The sequence below is a fragment of the Pleurodeles waltl genome, chromosome 9 (assembly GCF_031143425.1).
Source record: "Pleurodeles waltl isolate 20211129_DDA chromosome 9, aPleWal1.hap1.20221129, whole genome shotgun sequence".
NCBI classification, from domain to species: Eukaryota; Metazoa; Chordata; class Amphibia; order Caudata; family Salamandridae; genus Pleurodeles; species Pleurodeles waltl.
The window spans coordinates 416,638,770-416,660,395 of record NC_090448.1 but is presented as its reverse complement, the minus strand read 5'-3'; the positions used below and the strand labels follow the sequence as shown (position 1 = coordinate 416,660,395).

The 21,626-nt window shown below is 42.5% G+C and overlaps 1 protein-coding gene across 4 annotated transcripts in view; it reads left to right on the top strand.

The window, feature by feature from the left end:
• The window catches only part of LTBP4 (latent transforming growth factor beta binding protein 4), a 922,370-nt gene that overhangs the window by 508,336 nt on the left and 392,408 nt on the right, over window positions 1–21,626 (top strand). For all 4 annotated transcript variants that reach the window (XM_069207205.1, XM_069207206.1, XM_069207204.1 and 1 more), the window contains exon 6: window positions 19,719–19,946. In XM_069207205.1, coding sequence (XP_069063306.1) covers window positions 19,719–19,946 — 228 coding nt within the window. The remainder of the gene's footprint in view (window positions 1–19,718; window positions 19,947–21,626) is intronic.

The following is a 21,626-nucleotide window of genomic DNA, read 5'->3' as shown; positions in this document are numbered from 1 at the left end:
CTGATGTCATTAGGGATGGTACCAATGCTGTTATTGAACATGTCATGTAATATGTGTTGCAGGATTTTGCCATCCTGACACTAAATGTCACTCAGAAGGGCCCTTTATGAACCTGCCTCTACATAATTATAGGTCAATATACACATCAACACTTATCATAATTAGCTTTGCTTCACCTTTTAGCCCAGGTTTCTCTTCCACTTCTCTGATGAATTATGGTACTTGTAGTACTTGCTGTCTTCAGACCATTCCCAGCTCACATCCTGGTGTTGGTTTCCTATTAACTAGATTTGTTCCTGGATCCTACGGGTATTCTGACTCCTTTAAATTTGCATTCTGGATCCTTCTCTATATTTGTGCCAATCCATTCTCCGTTCCAGGGTCCCAGTTCAGCCTTCCATCCATTGGTGGTTCCCTGATTTCTTGCACCTGGTTAAGTACTTGAACCTGGCTTTCTCCCAGCGCCTGTGTGCTCCCTCCCGGAGCCTCCAGCTATTTCAGCATTGTGAGCACAGAGTGCAGTGGCTTGCAACTGTCTTCTGTTGAGTCTCCCTGTGCTCTGCTGTGTTCCTGCTGCTGTTATTACAGGCGTGTTCTTTGATTCTGTTTTCTTTATTCCCTGAAGACATTTTCCTGTGTTTGGCTATTTTGTAGTATCTGTTTCTGTCCCTTTTTCCTGCATCTCTATTCCTGGGTTAGCCACTGATCATAGTCTCTCGGCTGCACTCTTCTTGATCTGCCCTGTTTTATGTAGACTCCTTGCCTTGTGTTCTGTGTTCCTGTTTGTTCTACCTTTTCTTGTTTGAACGTAAATCTTTCTAGGCTTTGTTTTCAGCTCTGCATATTCCAGTGCTGTTCCTGACCCTGATTCCAGTCCTACTTTTCCCTAGGCCCAGTTTCGGTGCTGGTGTTCCTTGTTCCATTCCTTGTTGATCTGTCCTATGGTTATGTTATATATCTATTTGTCTTAAGTTCCAAGGGCGCCGGTTAGACTCCAAGGTTTGTCCTTTTGGCATAGAAGATAACCCCGCACTCCTTCCCTATAGGACCTCTGGGTGTCTCCTTGAACTCTATGAGATTAATCTGCTCCTGGCTGTTGTGTAAGATCTTTTTACTTCGAAGAGAGATCATTTCCAAGGAGCATAGTTTGTCTATTGGTTCCCTGCTTTACTAACTTGATGTTAAAATTTCTACTTCTGCCCTACTTCCCATCCAGTCTTCAGGTATTGTTTATATTCCACTCCAGTTATCCAGTCTAGTCCCAGTCTCACCCTGATAGTCCCCTGGCAGATCACCCTGCTAGATTGCTAACAATGTGAGGGTACAAACAGTGCATGGCGAGGATGTGAGTCATAGTTACTTAAGGGCACAAGTTATAGTTACTTGAAATAACTATAACTGGTGAATTTGAGTGGTTTATGTTAGTTTAAAAATGTGTGTTTTAACAGACATTTTTACCTAACTATAACGACCCTTTAACCTTTATTGTTTTAAGTGAAATATATATGTGTGTGTGTGTGTGTGTGTGTGTGTGTGTGTAAATACATGTTGCTGGAGGACAGCCAGCTGTGGAAAGTGTGGGGGCACTATATCCCCCTTGTGACAGGCCTGCCTATTACATCTGTTTCACTCATGCTTTAAAACACCATTCAAACCAAAGTATTTTGTAATTTATTATGATCCAACCCTCTCCATGGTTTCTCTCTCTGATAGATATTATTATAGGGATCAAGAAGACCAAATTACTTTTCAGCACCTATCTATTTTCCCTATAATCCAGTAGGATAAATGTACCTATTATGAGAAACATATTTTGCAGATAACTTTTCTCCACAAAATTACACCTCATGCAAAATAGTCGTACAAGGCTGTGGGCTGATTTTGGGAGAACACGTATTGTTCATGTAGAAAATACCTCTCAGCAAGAAATTTCAATTTGAAAAAGTCTTCTGCTTTAAAAAATCAAGTAAAATTATGTGTTATACTAAATGGGGTAAAATCGCGTAAATCAAAATTTAGTAATTACTCGAGATGATACCAGCATAACACATTTTTGACAAGGACATGTTGATAAAACCTTCAGCAATTCAGCACAGCCAACAATTAAACTTACATCAATAACTCAAACTATTTCACTTAATTCATTCTGTTATTCTATGTGCATTAAACCCTAATGGGTTTAATTTTTCTTGAAGAGCTCCCCAGCTAAATGTTAGTCACTATATTTTAATCCCTCCATATAAACTGTCCCTCCACCACACCATGCTGCAACCGAGAGGGCACAGAACTCTATAAATGTATTCTTCTAGCACAGCACCATTGCCATTTCAGTCACAGTAAGTCCCAGCACAGTATTAACCTTCAGCAGACCTTTCTCTGAGGAACTCAAAAATTCTTTGGGTATAGCTCAATTGATTATGGCAGTCAGTAATCTTAGAATCCCATCATCACTCCACCCCACCGTCTTATGTGATCACTGTATCTCTGCCGGGGGTGGAACAGACCATCAATTATATGGTGTATCCTCTGTAACATGCTCTTAATGAAACCTTTACCTTATAATGGATCATCGGGAGACTTCAGATTCATCTTGTGGGTGACTTCAGAGCACTCCAACACTAATCTCAGTGTTATCACTGTTTGTCGTTGTTTGTGACTGCCACTACTCTCATATGATTTGTTGTCCTTTTATCCTGTCGAGACTCCACTCCACTCTGAGCCGACGAGTCCCAGTCATGCTGCACGTCTCTATAGTCCTGCCAGCTGAGCAACACAATGATAAGCTATGTATAGAATTACATCAGCGGCTAATCACTGCAGCTTTCCAGATGCTCAGCATCCCCTCTGCTTTCACTTTCTAACCTTAGACAGCCTCAGCATCTGACGTCTCCATCACAACCCAGGTCCGGAGCTTTAACCACAGCACAGTGGGATCCTACATTATTTCTTAATACTAATATCCCTAGTGATCTAAAAGCCCCATTCTGGTCATTAAGGATGTTTTGCACTCCTGAGGCTACACCCCTTTAATGTTCACCAATCACAGCATGGAGGTCCTAAACAACTGAATTACCAAATAAGCTCATGCAGTAACCCATTTACTGGATTTCATTTACACAATGTCTGCCCCAAAGATAGATGGACTCTGTGAAATAGAAAATATCTCACACCAGAGAGAACTTCAATGCATACTGTGGACTCACACATAGATGGAGAAAGAAATATTGTTCAGCCATGAACTGATCAAAGAGAACAGAAAGACTTGTAATAATTCCCTAAATAGAACTATATGGCTTTGCCCCACAAACCAGACATCAAAGTACCATGGCAAGATAGGGTGCCAGTATGTTGAGTCTTTAACACTGGGCTACCAAGAATCATGTCAAAAATAAAAATATTGGTGATCAATAGAATCAACAAGGGTAAGGAAATACAGGTAAATATAGATTTGCTGTACTTAACACACATATATGTAACTTGATGATACAAATAACTTCAAGGTACGCAGATGTGGACTTAGGGACAGTATTTGTATAAACTTTCCTCCTTGATATTTTGGTTGTCCAAATTTTTGCCATGATAGTGTGGTAGCAAGATGTTAAAAACTCAATATTCCAACATAAATCAACCATAATGTGGGGCTAGGGAGAGAGCATAATTCCAATGTGCTATTTAACTCTTATCTGTGATTAAATTGTTATGCTTTTTGTACAGTTATAATACTGCCTTGACAATATATTTATTGTCAGCTATTCACATTTTATTTGTACCTGAGGAAGCTACTTCAAATCACCCTTCAAGTGTAAGCCTTGACTTCTCGTCATCAGTTTAATTTACAACCGGCGGCTTATTCAGAGGAGCATGAACTTCTAGATCCTTCTCAATTTGGGTTCAGAAGTAATCATCAGATTGAAACCGCTTTAGTTTCAGCTGTGGGCAATATCCGTCCTGTGGTTGATGCAGGGCAGGCTTATACCATCTCTCCTGTCTGGCTGGTGGATCAGCTGTGAATACTGGGGCTTTCTGGGTCAGCATTAGATCTGTTAAACTCGTTTTGAAGGACAGATCCCAGGCAATTGTCATGAACCAATTTAGTTCTGATCCCATCTCTTTGCCATGTGGCATCCCACAGGGATCTTCTTTAAACCTAAACTTTTGTAATCTTTATGTTTCCCCTCTGGCCAATTTGTTACAGTCTTTTGGACTACAGGCCTTATCCGATGTGGATGACACACAATTTATCATGTCCATAACCAAATAGGTAGAAACCAATGCTGCTATCTTCAAGAATTGTATGCAGGCAGTTGCATCTTGGATGGGTCATAAGTATCTTAGACTAAATGTGGATAAGACTGAGGTTCTGTTTTTTTGTAATCAACCCTCTGTTTGGAATAGCTCTTGGTGGCCAGACACTTTAGGGGTATTGCCTAAACTGGTTGATTCCACTAACAATATTGGAGTACTTATAGATACCAAGTTATTGTTTGATGTTCAGGTCACCCCCCCCCCCCCCTGTTTTTTTGGTTATAAAGATATTGAGAAAGGTGTTCCCCTTTTTTCGGCTGAAATCACTGAAGCAGGTTGTTCTTGCCTTAATATCTTCTACGCTAGACTACTGCAATGCTCTTTATTTGGGGATCAATAAAACCACAACTTCTAAACTACAGCTAGTGGAGAATGCAGCCACCAGATTGATACTTGACATTCCTAAACATGTGAAAGCCTTGGTTGGGATCTCCAATTTGCACTGGCTACCTGTGAACAAAAGCATTTCCTTTAAGGCTTTATGCATTGTTCATAGGGCGGTGCAAGATATCGGGCCTAGAGCATTGACAAGGATGTTCCAGAGATGTATCCCCACTCGACTTAGCCGGTCTGCTAATCACAATCTTGAAGTTATTTCCAAATTTAGGAAGACCAGGTGGAGTGGAAGGTCTCTTTCTGTGGCTGCAGCTAAACTGTGGAATTCTCTTCCACAAGCTATTAGTGATCTACAGGAACACAATAGTTTCCAGGAAGCATTGAAAACATGTACTACACCTTGTGATTGCTTGCTTTTTTTGTTTTGGTATGAGTTTCTTTCCTTCCTTGGGGCTCCCCCTCTCTTAGCGCCTTGATGCCTCTCGGTAACTGTGCGGTTTATACATTTTTCTCATTAATTTCATCAATACATCCGGTGAGTTAAGCCTAAAAAAGGTCATTGGCATTCCGTGAGCTTGCAGCTTTTTTGCCTTAACAGATTTTGAGAGACAATTAATAATTTTTCTTACAGGCAAAAGTGGAAATAAGATTTAAAATTTTAATGAACAGTGCACAGCAAACAATAACTCCAATATATGTTAATGGTGCAAATTAAAAATCTATTTTACCCAATTTTTGAGGAAGGTGAGTGAAAAGCTGTGATCACTGAGGAGTTAAGGCCAACATGTAGCAAGGGGCAGGTTGAATAGGTGCTACCACAAGCAGAGCTGGTAGTGAAGATATTTGAAATAACAGACTTGAAATTGATATTGTTCGAGCACACACTATCCCCTTCAACTGTGTTGCCTGTTTTGACCACTAGTTACATCCATGATACAACTACAGTCTTTGCATCCCTAGAGAATGCCAAGCTTGCACATGGGAAGCTCGCATTAGAATTGATGAGAACTGCAGAGGATGAAGGGTTTCAGATGGAGACAATCAACTACAAGATTTTGGCTAGTGAGGGAGGAAACAAGGCAAATGGAAAGGAATATGGAGTCATGTTGTAGTAGCTGTCCAGCTGTTGCAAGTTACAACAATACTCTAAGTTCTGGCACACATGATGCTGATCATTCCAATCACAGCCTAAAGTCCAGATTCTTGGCTTTGACTAAGCTTGCAACAGTGTTGGATTCTTGAAGTTCCAGGGACAAGTCGTCCAGTGGCATAGCAAGTGTACTGTGTGTTCTGATACACAAGGAAAAAGGAACTATTGCTGCTCCTATTGCTGCTCCAGTTTTAGTGAAAGACAGTAATAACCGGGGAGCAGCGAGGACTCATATCCAACAGTTTGGTGCCACTGGACATGCTGCACTAATGAATGCCATGCCCCTGCAGCAGCAACTGGGAAATCCCCTGACATAGGGTGATAAATCATGAAGACTTCAAGCTAAAGAGGGAAGAAGAAAGTCACCATTGAAGATCTTGCGCTGTAGACAGAGGTAGGCAATTATGAATAATGACTTGGGGCCTGATTTGGAACTCAAAGTACAGTAATTACTGTAAAACACTATGTCGCCCTAATAGAGTAACTAAACTCTGAATTTAGAGATGGTTACTCGCCCAGCAAACAATTGTAACATGAAATCTCTGAAATCACTCAAGATTAGACCAGCATAAATTACATTTTGTCCACACCTAGTTGTAGTGTTTTATTCCTGACCAAAAAAAAGTGTTTTTTATTCTCACATCTGACCTTTTAATGCAAGGGCAGTGAAAGGTGTTGCCAATGAGTGCCTGTATTATAGAAATTCATTTCCTTACATTCCATAATATTTAAGTTATAAAAATGCTCACCGCCCCTCGAATAAACTGCGAAGGAACAGTAAATCTTGCGTCGAAATCATGAGGTGTAGAAATATGACTGAACTCATACCGTTCTGAGTGATTAGAGCTGATGATAGTCTCTTACGTCAATGATTTGTGATTTGTCGTTGCAATTTTGCACATAATTATGATGCATTGGCGCGGGTTCTGCATAAATACAGTTAAGTAACTTAAGTATTCCACGTAAAGAAACCCCTCCGAGAGGTTCCCCAGCTGCACACAGCTGTTGACAAAGCAGCGAGTTCCCCCGCTCTGCTCCTCCGGGGCTACAATGAAGTAATTAAACAGAGACAGCGGATGCGCCAGCCGTTCGCTGGAGGCTCGTAAAACGCTAACAGAATGCCCAGCCTGGGAACACAGCTTTTAGGAAGAACAAGAGAAAGCACCCATTCTACATAGCGATAATTCAGAAAACAAGCAATGGCAAAGCCAGAAGTTCTTGGTTTTAATGGGCTAGGGTATACAGAGATAGAGAATTAGAGTGGGGCACACAGGAAGGAGGAGACAGAAAGGGCTACCAGCAAGCCTTTTAAATAGGGTTCAGATGTACGGATCATCGGGCTTTTTTCAACAGGAAAAATGCTATTTACCATGTTTCAAAGGCAAAATGCGACTCAGTAACTTGTTACAGAATCGCATTTTGCTTTTGCATTTCGGTATTAGGAAGGAGCGTGTTAAGGGCGTCCCTTCCTAATACCAAATCGCACTATGTATGAGTGCGATCAGAATGCAGTAGCGAAACATTCATTCTTTACCATTTCGTGAAGGAGGTGGCAACCATTCGCAAACAGGAAGGAGTCCCCAAGGGACCCCTTCCCCTTTGTAAATGGGGGCATCAACATTTTCTAAGAGCTGTCAGTGGTCCCAGTGGTTCATTTTTCTTCTTGTAATGTATTCACTTTTAAGGAAAACGGGCTGCATTACAAAAAAAAGCTTTATTTAAAAAGCAATCACAGATATGGTGGTCTGTTGACCCCAACAGGCCACCATCCCTGTGATTGTGGCCATTCTCAAATAGGTTGCAAATTGCAACCTGCCTCATGAATATTAATGAGTCATGTCCCTTGCAACCCATTTGGGAATCACAGACAGTGTCTGAGACACTGTAGTACATCACAGTTTGCAATTTCCTAATAGTGAATCACATAAATTCACTATTAGGAAATCAGAAACCACTTTTTGGGTCGAGCGCGCAAGCACTTTGACCTGTTGTAAGCATTGTGGGCTTTTAACCACACCCACCGCACACCCATCACTTTCACTCGTTCATGGGCTTGCCTTTCAAAAATCCTTTATCATTGGTAAATGCTTTACGTTTGTCTCTCCTTGGGGCAGTTTTGTTAATACCTTGCTGACTTCCCCTGTCACATGGATAATTGCACAATTGCTGATACATTTGACTGCGAGCAAACTTCTTTTTCTTTTTGTGTCTCTCCTGGCTCATGGCAGCCATGGTGCTTTGAATCGGCTCGCTTATGTCAACTGTTTTGCCTTTTATTTTCAATTTAAGTGGCAAGAAAAGTTCAGCTAGGAATTTACAATGCTAATAGCTCTAACTCGAGCAAATACAAGACCCATTGCATTGCAAATGCTTGTTTAATACATCTGGCCCATAGTGTATAATTCTTGTTCACAAAATTACGACTCAAGACCTTAGTAGTATTGATTTCACTAATCCAACTACTGCGTTTTCTGGACACTTTCTTTTCCAGCTCTCTCACGTGACTAATGTTCCACAGCCTATGGCAAGCCGGTGTGTCTGTGTAGACACACCGGATTTTGATCTGTGAGGCACCAAACTAGTTTAAGTTGTAGCTTAATTTGTTTTCCCTTAAAGACTGATATTTAAAGCCTGGTAGTTTGTTGGCTTCGGCTGTTTCGCAGCACGGCTTCCTATGCCTGTCTGCACATAACCCATGAGACAGATTTGCTGTCAGTCACAAACAAACCACATAAGTATGTTTTGGAAATATGTCAAGTCTTATGGCCATAGATGCCTCTACTTGCATGTGATACATGTTAGCCATAGAGGGGTTGACAACTGCATCACCCAGGGAAAGCCAGCTGAGTCCTGCTCGATCACAGTGCTAGCCATTTGCATCTTCCTTGCCCGCTCCTACACTACAAGGTCAAAATGATAAGGGCTCCATAAGCACTACCCTGAGAGTTTGGGAGTTGACAATAAAAATGGATTAAATAACAACATATTGATGTATTATGAAGTATTTCCCAGGATTGCGATTACTCGCTGACATATAGGTGTGGTGGAAGTATGGGGCATAAAGCGGAGTATCGCCCTTAGCATACCTTAGCCATTCCTAGATATTTGTACGAAGAGATTTATTCAACCTTCAACCTAAGTGAATGATTTATTTTACCTAATGTAAAACATTTTTTTTCCACATTGATTGTTAGATTGTTGGCCTCACAGTACTTATTGAATGCAAAGAGTTTCCTTTGCATTCCTACTTGGGTCAAAACCAAAATAACCAAGTTACCTGCATAAAATAAGAATGGTATGTGTCTCCCTCCCCCATCTTTGGAGAGTACATGCTTTGTAGAATCTGGGGGAGATCGGCAAGATACAGTGTGAACAAGGTTGGTGCTAGCACATACCATTGTCTTAAGCTGTTCTTTATTGAATTTTTTCGAACTAGTGCACCATTTTTATTTAATTCTATCATTGTCCACTTCCCGTGGTGTAATTTCATCAGCATCACTAAAAGATTTCTTGGTATAGTCACACATTTTAATTTATCCCTAAGGATTACACGGTTAACTCAATCGAAGGCGTAACAGAAATCTACAAACACCAGTACAGGCTGCCTCGAGGTTCCATAGCTTTCTGTCCTATGACCCACGGACTATAACAACGATCAATTGTCAAGTGCTCCTCTTTAAACACTCCTTGCATCACTAGCACAAGATCATCACAATCTATCCAGTCTTTAATAGATTGCATTAATTTACTTGCATTAAGGCCTTTGACACCCTTGATGCACCACCGCAAATGTGCATGTTTTTTCCTAATAGAGATTACTATCACGGATACATTAGTGTTAGAACTATTTTTAGAAAGTTAAAGTGTTTGAAGTGTGGTGTGATGGGACTAGTTGTAGATCTGCCTAGGGTCAGGCAGCTTAGCCAAGTAGGTGAGTTGTGCTTAAAACTTGTGTCCATTAATTCAACAGTCAACAGCTCTAAAGTGCTCACCTGGCGTTCTAAGGAATTAGTTTTTGTGAATGACAGTAGGGAGTCCTGCAGGGATAACAGATAGTGCATTTTGACTTGTCCGCTAAACTTAATCTCTATTGCAATTGTATGGGAAGTAGCAACCCTTCATGCATTTTGTCCAATCATAACTGTCTTTTCTATATGTCCCCAGTTGGGAGATAAAGCGATGAAGCCATTTTCTTTGTGTCCTATTTTGTGCTGCCGCAGCTGCTGTGAATGGTTCCCTGTGCATGGTAGGGCTCCGGAGTTCCTTACCTTCTTGGAGGCCCTTTCCCCAGTTGTTAATATTGTCTTGCTCTGTGTCACCCAATGCTCATGTTGCAAAGGCTTCTGGGTGTGCTGAGTGCAGACTGGCTTCCGTGGGATCTGCAGGGACTAGCCATTTACTCTGCTGTCACAACCACTAGGCAAGGTTCAGGGCTAGGCTGCGTCCTGATGTTACTGTGAGTGAGGTGAGCGGAGATTCAGCTCTCTCCGGTTGAGAGCTGATAGTACAAGTGTTTCTGGCCTGAGTGTCCAGGCTGTCCATCCCAACAGTTGGTTACCTGAAATTTCCATCTGGTGAGGGTACTAGATGGATATTCATTTAACTACATAATCTCACTTGGAATGCTCTTATAGTTTGCCACATTTAGATGATATGTCTTGGAAAATACTTTCACTGGCTGCCTTTAGATGTATTCCTGCCAGGATAACGGTTTACCTAGATCATGCCAATCCACTTGCAGTTGCTGCAAACCTGAAATGTCACCATATGATTTGAATTTCTGTGTATCTGTATTCTAAGCAGTGAAGTTATGCATGTTTACGTCTCCATTGCTTTTCTCCAGCCTGCATGCTGCTTGTGGCTGAGTTTCACTGTTCTCTGCCTACAACCATTCCTATGTGACTCAGTGTATACATACATACATTTATTTTATATTTTTTATCCCAACTCCTCACAATCCACTTTTCATTTTAAATATTTCCTCCTATTCAGTTATTTCACTAAGGTTTATCCCACAGTTTGAAACAAATCCTTTCAAAGTTCTTTGCCAGGCTGCTCTCCACACACAGTATTTGTGTACTGATCCCTCTCACAGCAGGATAGCCTCCATCCAGGAGCACCCAATACAGAAGCACAGAGAGGCATGAGATATCAGCACATCCCTGTCATTGCCCTAACAAAAATGAGATAAAGAAATACGAAATGGTGGCCCCAGCAAAAGGAAGCCCTTTACCTTGCACAAACAGACTCTGCACTACCACCCATCACCCCTACCATCTAACAAAGGGCAGTGCCTCAGGAAGTCCAATCAGCAGCTCTTTGCTAACGATGGCTGCTGTGATGTTTTAGGGAGCCCCTCATCTCAGTGTTTTGATCTCCATCCACAGGAATGGAGGGCAATACTTTTCCACTGTCGAGGGAATCTGCCCTCGCCCTCCATCCTGTGGCATTTCAAACAAGAGACATTCTAAATGGACCCCACATAATTAATACTGTGAGAAAAACCTTGACGATGAACATTAGGAGACATTCACTCCAGTATTTGCAGACTTTCCTTTCAGTGTTTGCAACTTGCGATTACTTTACACTTCCAACCCCTGCGCTGATAAGCTTTCCTGGTTGAAATGTTGATCCAGTGGCAACTTAGCAGTCGACACACTGTTCACCTTACTCTAGCATCTATTAAAGTGCCTAAAACAGCACTATATTCACATGCAAATAATGTTGTTTCTTTCTAGGTGTTGCATCATCAATTTGCATTGTGTTTCAAAAAACATTCTCTATATTCCTAAAATCACACATGAAAACTGATCTTCACTTAAAAAACACTGGTGGTCACCTCCCCTTTTTCCTTTCAAATGGCTTTCTCCATCCTTTCCATCCGCTGCACACCTCTACAACCTTCTCTAGGTCACATGCATGGTTGCCTTAATTTACATAAATATACCTCTGCAGGTTTCCCACAACTCTATTTCCAAGATCAAAACCTCTCCTTTTTTGGATCACTGCCTAATAGCCTCTAGCTTGTCTATTAACTCCACCAAACTTTTGCAAGAATTTACATAAACCCCTTTCTTCAATAATAATCACACTTAATTCCTATTATTTTAATGTACCACGATGAAACTGAAGAAAATTCATGGAATGATTTGCTTGAATGTGCAAGACCAATCCCAATAACAAACAATAACTGATAAGACTGGCCTATTTCTACCCTTGGAATCCAGTACAGCATGTTGCTCAGTATAAAGCACTTTAACACCTCATTTGTGTTAGTAGGCACTATATAAATGTAATAGTTTTAAAGTAGTTCCACATGCAGTGCCGTGCAATCACTACAGTAGAAGGAAAATTATAGATCCAAAACAGCCAGTAGCATTAGATGAGATGGAGGAGATGGCGCTTAAGTGCCAGAGTTGCTAACTTTTTACCTGCAGAACCAGGTCTGAGCCCCAGTTTTGGCTCAACCTTCTGGAATTCTGTGAATCACTTAATCTCCATATACATAAAAAACAAAATCTAAAGTGTAATCTGGTGCTCACGTAAAGTCCTCTAATGCCCTTGGGCCAATATTTATATATGGTCACTTAAACAACCAAAGGTTAGAGAGACTTTACAGTTAGGTTCTGAATTTACTCGCACAAAACCAGAAAAATTCAGCAGATACAGTTACAGTTATTTCAAGTAACTATAGCTCGCAGCCTAAGGCAACTATAACTCATGCCCCCACCATGCACAGTTTTTCCTCAAACATGTTACTGCAAGTATTACAGCGACATTGTAAATGATGTCATCAAAGATGACATGAGTGTTCCAATATGTGGGGTAATTAACAGTGCATGGTGAGGGCGCAAGTCATAGTTACCTTAGGCAGCGAGTTATAGTTACTTGAAATAACTCTAACTATAACTGGTGAATTTCTTTGGTTTTGTGTGAGTAAATTCAGAACCTAATTATAACGTCCCTGTAACCTTTGTTTTTTTAGGTGAATTTCTACGTTTTTTAAATTCTATTTCCTAACTATAACGTCCCTGTAGCCTTTGGTTTTCTTTAGGGAATTTCTATGTTTTTTTAACATAAATCAATTTTCATTACTATACGTTAATCCAACCACTGCCTCGCAAGACCTTTCATCATGCACAGTGGGGGTTGGCCTCAGGGCCTGGCCTGCCGCAAGCCCTTGGGCCAAACCCCTCACCAGCCAACCCCACAGTGTGCAGGGCCTTTTGCCATGTGCAGCGAGATTTGACCTCAGGCCCTGACTCTCTGGGTGTGAGAATGGATGTGAGAGGGTGTCTCTGGGTGTGAGTGGCTGTGAGAGTATCTGTCTGGGTTTGAGAGTGGGTGTGAGAGGGTCTATGTGGGTGTCAGAGTGGGTGTAAGAAGGGGCACTTTATACTGGTTAGTTAGTAAGTGCTACCTCATTGGGTGAATGGCCAGTGTGGGGGAGGTGGGCCACGCACCCCTCTTTCCCGACTGATTTTGGTCCTGGATACCCCATTCCCCAGGGCCCAATACAATTGAGAGGGAGAGGTACGGCCCCCCTCCCTGGGCCTATCTTGGCCCCAATGACCCCATCCCCTGGGGCCTGGTCTTCATTAAATGGAGGAGGGGGCAACGCAGCCCCCTACCCTGGCCATTTTCAGCCCCAGGGACCGCTTCCCTGGGGCGCGGCCATATAAAATATTTTTATTTTGGGGAGGGGGGCCACAATCCAAACCGGCTCCCCGTCTCCTGCAGGAGCCGGCATTGCTGTCACAGAGCTGGAGCTGCTAAACATGCATCTCTCTGTCTGTGAGACCATTTGTTTGCTCTGTTTCCCTGCCCGCATCTCTGCAGGCAGGGACACAAAGGAAGCCTCTGCTCCCAGCAAGCGAGAGCTTCTTTGACAGCTCTCACTTGCTTGAACCGGAGTGTTTGCTCTGATTTGACGGGGCTGTGGGCCCTTCACGAAATAGCAGGAGACAGCATGGGGGGTGGCAGTCCCCAGGGCCATTATTGGCTCCACAAAGGTGGGCGTATGACCCCCCCTCCAAAGTTTAACAGCCCTAGGGAGGTGGTGCTCCCCGGGGCAGGGTGTACACAACAGACCCCCTTCTTTATTTAAATTCATCCCTGAGGAGGTGGTGGTCCTTGGGCTGCAGGGGAAGCTGCGCAGCCCTTCTGCATACATTTTTTGTTTAGCCCAAGGAGGGCCCCCTTAATTTACACGAATAGTCCCGGCGAGGTGGCAGTCTCTGGGGCTGTGGGTTGGGGGGACCACATTCTATATAATTGACGTCCCCGGTAGGTGGCAGTCTCCAGGGCAGCTGGGGAGCCATGCCCCCACATTCATTATTTGTTTAGTCTCCGGGAGGTGGCGGTCCCCAGGGCTGCGGGGAAGCTGCGCAGCCCCGCATTCATTATTTCTATAGCCCCACGGAGGTGGTGGTCCCTGGGGCATAAATAAGCCCTAGGAGGGGACCACCTGTGTCCCCCTACTTTATTTTTCATATACCCCCAGGACCCAGCCCACCCGGGGGCTTTCTTAAAACAAGTGCGGGACCCCGCTCTTGTTTTTGTTTTTTTAATTCTGCTGTGGATTTGTGACACCATCGCGAATGCACTTCAATTATGTTTTTTTTTAAAGTGCTTTTTTGCCCTGGGAGGATAGCCCTCTGGGTCCCCAGCACCAGAGGAAAAGGGTCAGGGTGTCCCTATGCTGGTCCCTTTTCTTTTTTTTTGCTTTTTTTTAGGGACTTGGCTGAAGAGAAGTCCCAAGATTGCTGCCAACATTTCCTTATTGAAGTGTTGGCAGCCATTCAGATCTCAGCATGAGATCGGAAGGGTTTGCAGAGCCATCACATCCCTATGTATAGAAATGTTAATTGTATTTAATATCTTGAAAACTACGAAGCAGATTTACACCAAATAACAACAAGCATTTGCAATGTAATGTGTGTCATTGTAAACTCATAAGTGGACGATTCTTGCCACATAAACTGAAAATGAAAAGTAAAACAGTTTCACATAAGTAAGCCGATTGCTGCCATGAGCACAAAGCAGACACACAAAAGGAAACAAAAGTGAAATGTATCGGCAAAAGTGCAATTATCCATGTAACAGGCAAAAGTGCTAATATCCATGTAACCAGCAAAAGTGCAATTATCCATGTTATGCAAAGTGCTTGATTACTGCCCAGCGAGATTGCGCTGTGTAGGTAATAAAGAGAAAAAGTAGTCCAGAAACCATACGGAATACATGGAGCCTCGTAAGTTTTCAGTAGTTGGTCGGTGCGCTCGAGGAGGGCTAAACACCGGAAAAGGCATGACGTATGAATGCCTTTCACTAATGAAATTAGGTGAATTTTAAAAGGCAAGCCCACAGACCAACCAAACTGAGGGGCCTGACATGGGCGTGGTTAAAAGCCCACAGAGAGATTACACCAAGGACAGAGCACTTTACGCGCTTGACCCTAAAAAGGGCTCTTTTTAGACCAATAGCTGGCTTTCTGCCTAAGTTGGTGTAAATCTGTTCAGTGGTTCAGCAGCTATTTCTGTTCAAATTCCTATGGGAATTAGCCTGGAGAAAGCACGTTTTGGGACCCCTCTTTTTCTCGGCTCCGTTTGATGGATCACCCTGAAACTTTCCAGACAGCAGCTGAAGTGAGCGGCGCCAAAGACATAGGCAAGTGGAAAAACGTTTTTTGTATAGAAACTGTGTCCTAACTATAACTATTTAATGGCAACTGCCACTAGTTAACACACACACACACACACACATATATATATATATATATATATATATATATATATATATATATATACATACACACATATATAAATATATATATGTATATATATCGGTTTTTGTACAATTTGTGTGTTTTTTATATATATATATAAATATATATATAAATATATATATATATAAACCGCTGCCCACCAGTCTTCTAATATATTACAGAGTCTTTATTCGTTATAGCAAACACTAACCCGCTTTCATTTTCCATTATATACATCCGTCCTGCCCATTAAGAGACATTCTGGGGCCTATAATCCATAAATTAACATTTGACAAAAAAAGTGTTTTGGGCGACACATCGAGGCAATAAAGTAAACTTATAGAATCTGACTAAATGGATCATATCTTAACATGAGCTTCAAAGTACAGGTAGCAGTCCAACAACATTCATCTTTTTATAAACAAAACATGATACCTCTTTTTTTAGCGTGATTTCTGTATACTGGTTATGTAATCATATATTGCTGGCTGGATGCCAATTTCTACCATGAGCTGCTGTATTCCTATCATCTACTAGAGTACACAGTTAGAAGCTACTTTACAATATCAAGCAATACAAAGGCAACAAAGATCTCCATACCATAAATGAGCCCCGTATACGTTGGGCAACGCTATGTCCAATTGGTACACTGCTATATACATCAGTGGCAAGTTTGGGAGGACCTGATATGGACCTCCCATACATTTATGGTGACAGAGTCCACCTCTACAGGTGCACATATAGGGGGTCATTCTAACCCTGGCGGTCCAAGACCGCCAGGGCTAAAATGACGGGGGCACTGCCAACAGGCTGGCGGTGCCCCGCTGGGCATTCTGACCGCAGCGGTTCGGCCGCGGTCAGAAGTGGAAAACCGGCGGTCTGCCGCCGGTTTTCCACTGCCCAAATGAATCCTCCATGGCGGCGGGATTCTGACACCCCATACCGCCATCCTGTTCCTGGCGGTTCTCCCGCCAGGAACAGGATGGCGGTATGGGGTGTCGCAGGGCCCCTGGGGACTGGGCACTGCAGGGGCCCCCGTAAGAGGGCCCCAAAAAGAATTTCAGTGTCTGCTTTGCAGACACTGAAATTCGCGACGGGTGCAACTGCACCCGTCGCACCTTCCCACTCCGCCGGCTCAATTCTGAGCCGGCATCCTCGTGGGAAGGGTGTTTTGCACTGGGCTGGGGGGCGGCCTTTTGGCCCGCCAGCCCAGTGCAAAACCCAAAATACCCTCAGCGGTCTTTCGACCGCGGAGCGGTATTTTGGAGGGGGAACTCTGGCGGGCGGCCTCCGCCGCCCGCCAGGGTGAGAATCACCCCCATAGTTCCTTGTCAGCATTAAGGCCTTCAGGAACCTTAGTTCGCAACCTTATAATATATCTGCTCTCCAACCTGCAAACATCTAGTGTCCTGTCACCTCTCTCGAACTCTGTGGTATGTGTGCTATTCCATAATAGTTTATTGTCCTCCAATCTTCATTATGTGTGAAAGTATAGTGCTTCACAATTGGATAGCTCATAGCCTTATGCTCTACTGCATGTATATAGTGTAGTATTCTTTTCTTTAAAAGACATGTAATACTTCCAATGTATGTGAGACCACATACTCATTCAATGACGTAGACCACAAAGTTGGTATTGCAGGTAATTTTATGTTCAATTGGTATTTGAATGCCTTTCGGGCCACTAATAGTTTTCATGTTTTCCCCAGTTATGCATGCTTTGCAGGTGTGACATTTTACAAAGTTTTGTTTTGTATCTCCAACCAATTAGCAGGTTGCTTATCTACAAAATGACTCGTTACCAACTTGTCTTTTAATGAGGGAGCTTTCTTTTATGTGATCTGTGGTCTGGGTCCCTCAGCCTTGGACATATCTTTATCACTAAGTAAGATGTGCCAGTGTCTTTGAAAAATTCTTCTGATGTCATCATTCTCTTTACTGTAAGCTGTAATCATCCTCACAGTTTCAGTTCCATACATGAATGATGGTGGTTTTGTCATCAAGATTTCTATGCATGCTTTGCTCTTAGATCTTTTTGCTCCTTGTTCAATGAAAGATGATGGATAGCCTCTCCTATAAAATCTCTTTACTTCAGTGAATTGAGTTTCCAAATCTTTTGCCATGGAACAGTTCCTTTTTGTGCGAATAAACTCTCCATGTTGAATGCATTTTTACCAATGCCTTGGAATGGAAGCTTGATCCATGTAGAAAACTATTTGTGGCAGTCGTTTTCCTGCACATAGTTGTTTCCAATTTGTTGTTCTATACAAAAACTCAAATGTCCAGAAAATCTATTTGTTGATTGTTTATATTGTATGTAAATTTTAAGCCACATTTATTTTTGGTAATTTCTTGAATGTATTCCACAAATTGTCGTTTGGTACCATTCCAGACTATAGCTAAGTCATCAATGTACATTAGCCAAATAACAATTTTTGACAAATGATATTCGTATTTCTCATGCCATGTGATCTCCCTCTCTCACTAGCCCATGGTTAAATTTGCATAACTGGTGGAGAAAGAAATTCCCTTTGCTGTCCCGCGGTTCTGCTGGTACACTTCATGATTAAAGGGAAACATTTTGTTACATAGGCATATCTCAAACATTTCCAATAACATCTCTGAGTGTCTAGCATCTTTTAAGTTTCTCTGTTTCAGAAAGTAATTCACTGCATTTAGGCTAATGTCATGCCTGATGGAGGTGTACAGTCCCTGATGGTCAAAGCATTATCATCACACACCAATGACTTGGGGAATTTTTTGAGAATCATGTCTGACATTGAATAGCAACAGTTAATGTTAATAACCATTGACGTGGTGTCACTGTACACCTCCACCAGGCATAACAACATTGCCCTAAACGCGGTGAATAACTATAACAGGTGAATTTCTATTGTTTTATACATTTAAAATATGAGCCTGACTATAACGTCCCTGTAATCTTTAGTTTGTTTAAGTGAAAAAAAAAAAATATATATATATATATATATATATATTATGTGTATATTATGTGTGTATATATATATATATATATATATATATATATATATATATATATATATATATATCATACTCACATACTCCTGGTCTGAACCAAAGCATGATTGACAAAGTCTCAAGCCAATGGCTGAAGGAAGCTTGTTGAAGAACGTTAGTGGTTGAAGGTGCAGACCCAAAGTTCCTTCTATGTATTTAATAAGCAACAGAGTTTTTTAAGAACGGAGCTGGCACAACCTAGACATAAAAAGCAAGCAAATCCTTCTTCCTTTTGCTCTGAGGAGGAGCAGGACTCCCATGGACTCTAACCCAAGCAATGAACCCCCTTCACATCTGGGCAATAAAAGATTATAGATAGTAAAGATAGTAGTATAAGATCACTATAATTGGGGTCGTGTGACCCAACCTCTCCTCTTTCCCCTCCCCAAAGTCCCAGTGCCACTGCATTTGCTTCACTAATGAGGACACTGGAGGGAAGGTGTGCTGAAAATATACAACAGTCATGTCACTGGCCACATACTGGAAATGTATTGTGATTTCTGGACTGCTCAGTTTCTTCCTGGTCATTGTTTGCATATCTATACAGAGGTAGCTGAGTGGTAGGAATATCATTGGAAATGTCCTAAAAAGTTTGTGATATCATAAAAGCAGTTTGCCATTTGAATATTAGACAATGCAACAGCCTTACTAGAAATTCAGAGCAGCCGTAAATCAGAGGGACGGCTCCTCCATTAGGACGGAGGAGCGTCACCCCCCACCCCCCGCCAGCAGCAGCAGCTGCAAAACCTTTCAAAGAAGAGGATAATAAACTATGTTTATTATCCCTTTCCTTTAAAGGGGCAGGGCCACTGGGGTGAAGTGCACTGAGGTATGTTTGGCCGGCGGATCAGGCCGGCCAAACATACATGTGCAGTAGGCTCTCTCCAGCGTTGCCGAGCTGGAGAGAGCCTGCACAGGCTCCCAATCTGCCTGGGAGTGTTTTTTTTTCCAATTTGTATTCCCCCCCCCACGCGTGCCGCCCACACCTTCTGTTCCATGCGAACCGTCACTGGTGAATCATCTCCTACATTCCATTCTATTTCTATAAATTGCTTGGACACTAACTGATGGTATCAGGTTTCGATTTTAAAAACAATATTAACTGGCTCCTCCCCATTTGTTTTGCAGTTCTCTGTCCCTCGCTGTGCAAGAACGGTGGTGTCTGCATCAAGAAGGACCAGTGCCTTTGTCCCCCTACCTTCACAGGGAAATTCTGCCAAATTCCTGTGTCATCGTCAGAGGGCAGCAGGACCGGAAGGGCACCCGTGCTGAGAACATCAGCCTCTGATCTGGAACAATCAATGACAAAGACTGTTTACACGCTCCCCCTCTCGAATCACCAGCCGGAACACACTGGTAAGAACCCTCTTGCAAAAAAAGCAATAGGGGGCTCAAAACATCTACTGTTCAGGGGGAACTTCTGTATGGTCCCAGTAGCACAGTAAGGATGCCAAGGGTCCTGGTGCAAGCAAAGTAAGTGGTCGCTTCGACTGAAGTGGAGGTAGTAAAATACAGCAAATTCAAGGACTTTGACCCTCGTTGTCACTGCACCTGCAGCACAAATAGTAGCTAAGCAGCTTTATGGTCCTATCATCTTCCTAGGGTGTTCAATGCCACGCCACGCTTTCCAATATATACATCGTCTACTGCACATAACATACCAGAGTGATGGAAAATTTGAAACTTTGATATGCTATTAACCCATTAAGACTATCAGCTGACTGCATGCTACTAAATCAACATTTTTCATTGAAAGCAAATGTAACAACCTAATGCTTTCTGGAAGTTGTAGTCTTGTCTATTGAACAGTTGCCCTAAGGTTCCAAATCATATGATATGTAAAAGCAGAACGAAGCACTGGAATATGGGGGAATCAGCTAACTCTGACATATGTGGCACCGTTTGTTACTTATTTTTCCTTGTTTGAGTACACTTATTTTTGCTGCTTTTTGGTGTTTTTTCCTAGACTTTTATATCATTCTCTGCTGGGCGCAAAGGAAAACATTTTTATCTTGATTAGAAATAATGGAAAAAGTACATGGATCAGAGGGCAGAACAAAGTATTAGTCCTTTTCTCTAGGCCTTTGGGTAGTCAAATGAAAGGATCTGGCGTGGTATTGTTGTTTATGACGGTTGCCTCAGGGATTTTAGTAAGAACCTCCCTATGTGCACTTAGACAGTCCAAATGCAGTTACATTCAGCAGTCAAGGCATATTCCAGGAGGTGACTGTATGATGTGGAACTTGAATAGAGCTTGATATAATAATAAACCAGAGTAGACTCAATTTCTTCTCAAAGCTGAAGTGTGTGAAATTATTGACCGGCCAAACATACATGAGCAGTGTGCTGTCTGCTGCCCAGAAACACAGTTTCTGGGCTGCTGAGAGCCTGCACAAGCTCCCAGTCTGCCTGGGAGTGCCGTGGCTGGGCGCTTCCAGCCAATCCTGATGCTGCTTTCTGCAGCGTCAGATTTGGCCGCAGGGCAGGCTGGGAGCCTGTGCCTGTATGCACCCAGCCAGGAGGAAAGAGGAGCGAAGGACGGCGTGGAAAGGGTAAGTGATGTTTTTAAAAAATTCATTTATTTTAAAGTTTATTACCGCCCTCACCCACCCCTCCCCTGCGCGTTGCCCCGCCCCTTCCACAACCCACGAGCCGCTCTTGAATGTTATCCTATGGGCTTGAAACACCACATTATCAGTAATCAATGGAATCGTTTTGTCTCTTTTTTTCTGTGGACCATACTTCCCAATGGTTTGCGGTGTAATCCAGATTGTTGATATGCATACTATTCATCTTGGTGTTCCAGCAGGCCTGGGTTTAAGAAGGGTAAAGCTTAGTAGGTTTAACCACAGGTGGCTGAGAATGTGCCAAAATTTTTTAGAGTCACAAAACCACATTTCCACTGGGCTTCCAAGCCAACATAAGTGAAGATTCCACAGACAAAAACAGGTGAAGTAGAAAACCTTAGCCCAGCTTCATGGAGGGCGACGGTTCCCGACTATGGGGGTGAAGGTTAAACTCACCTCCTTCACCAAG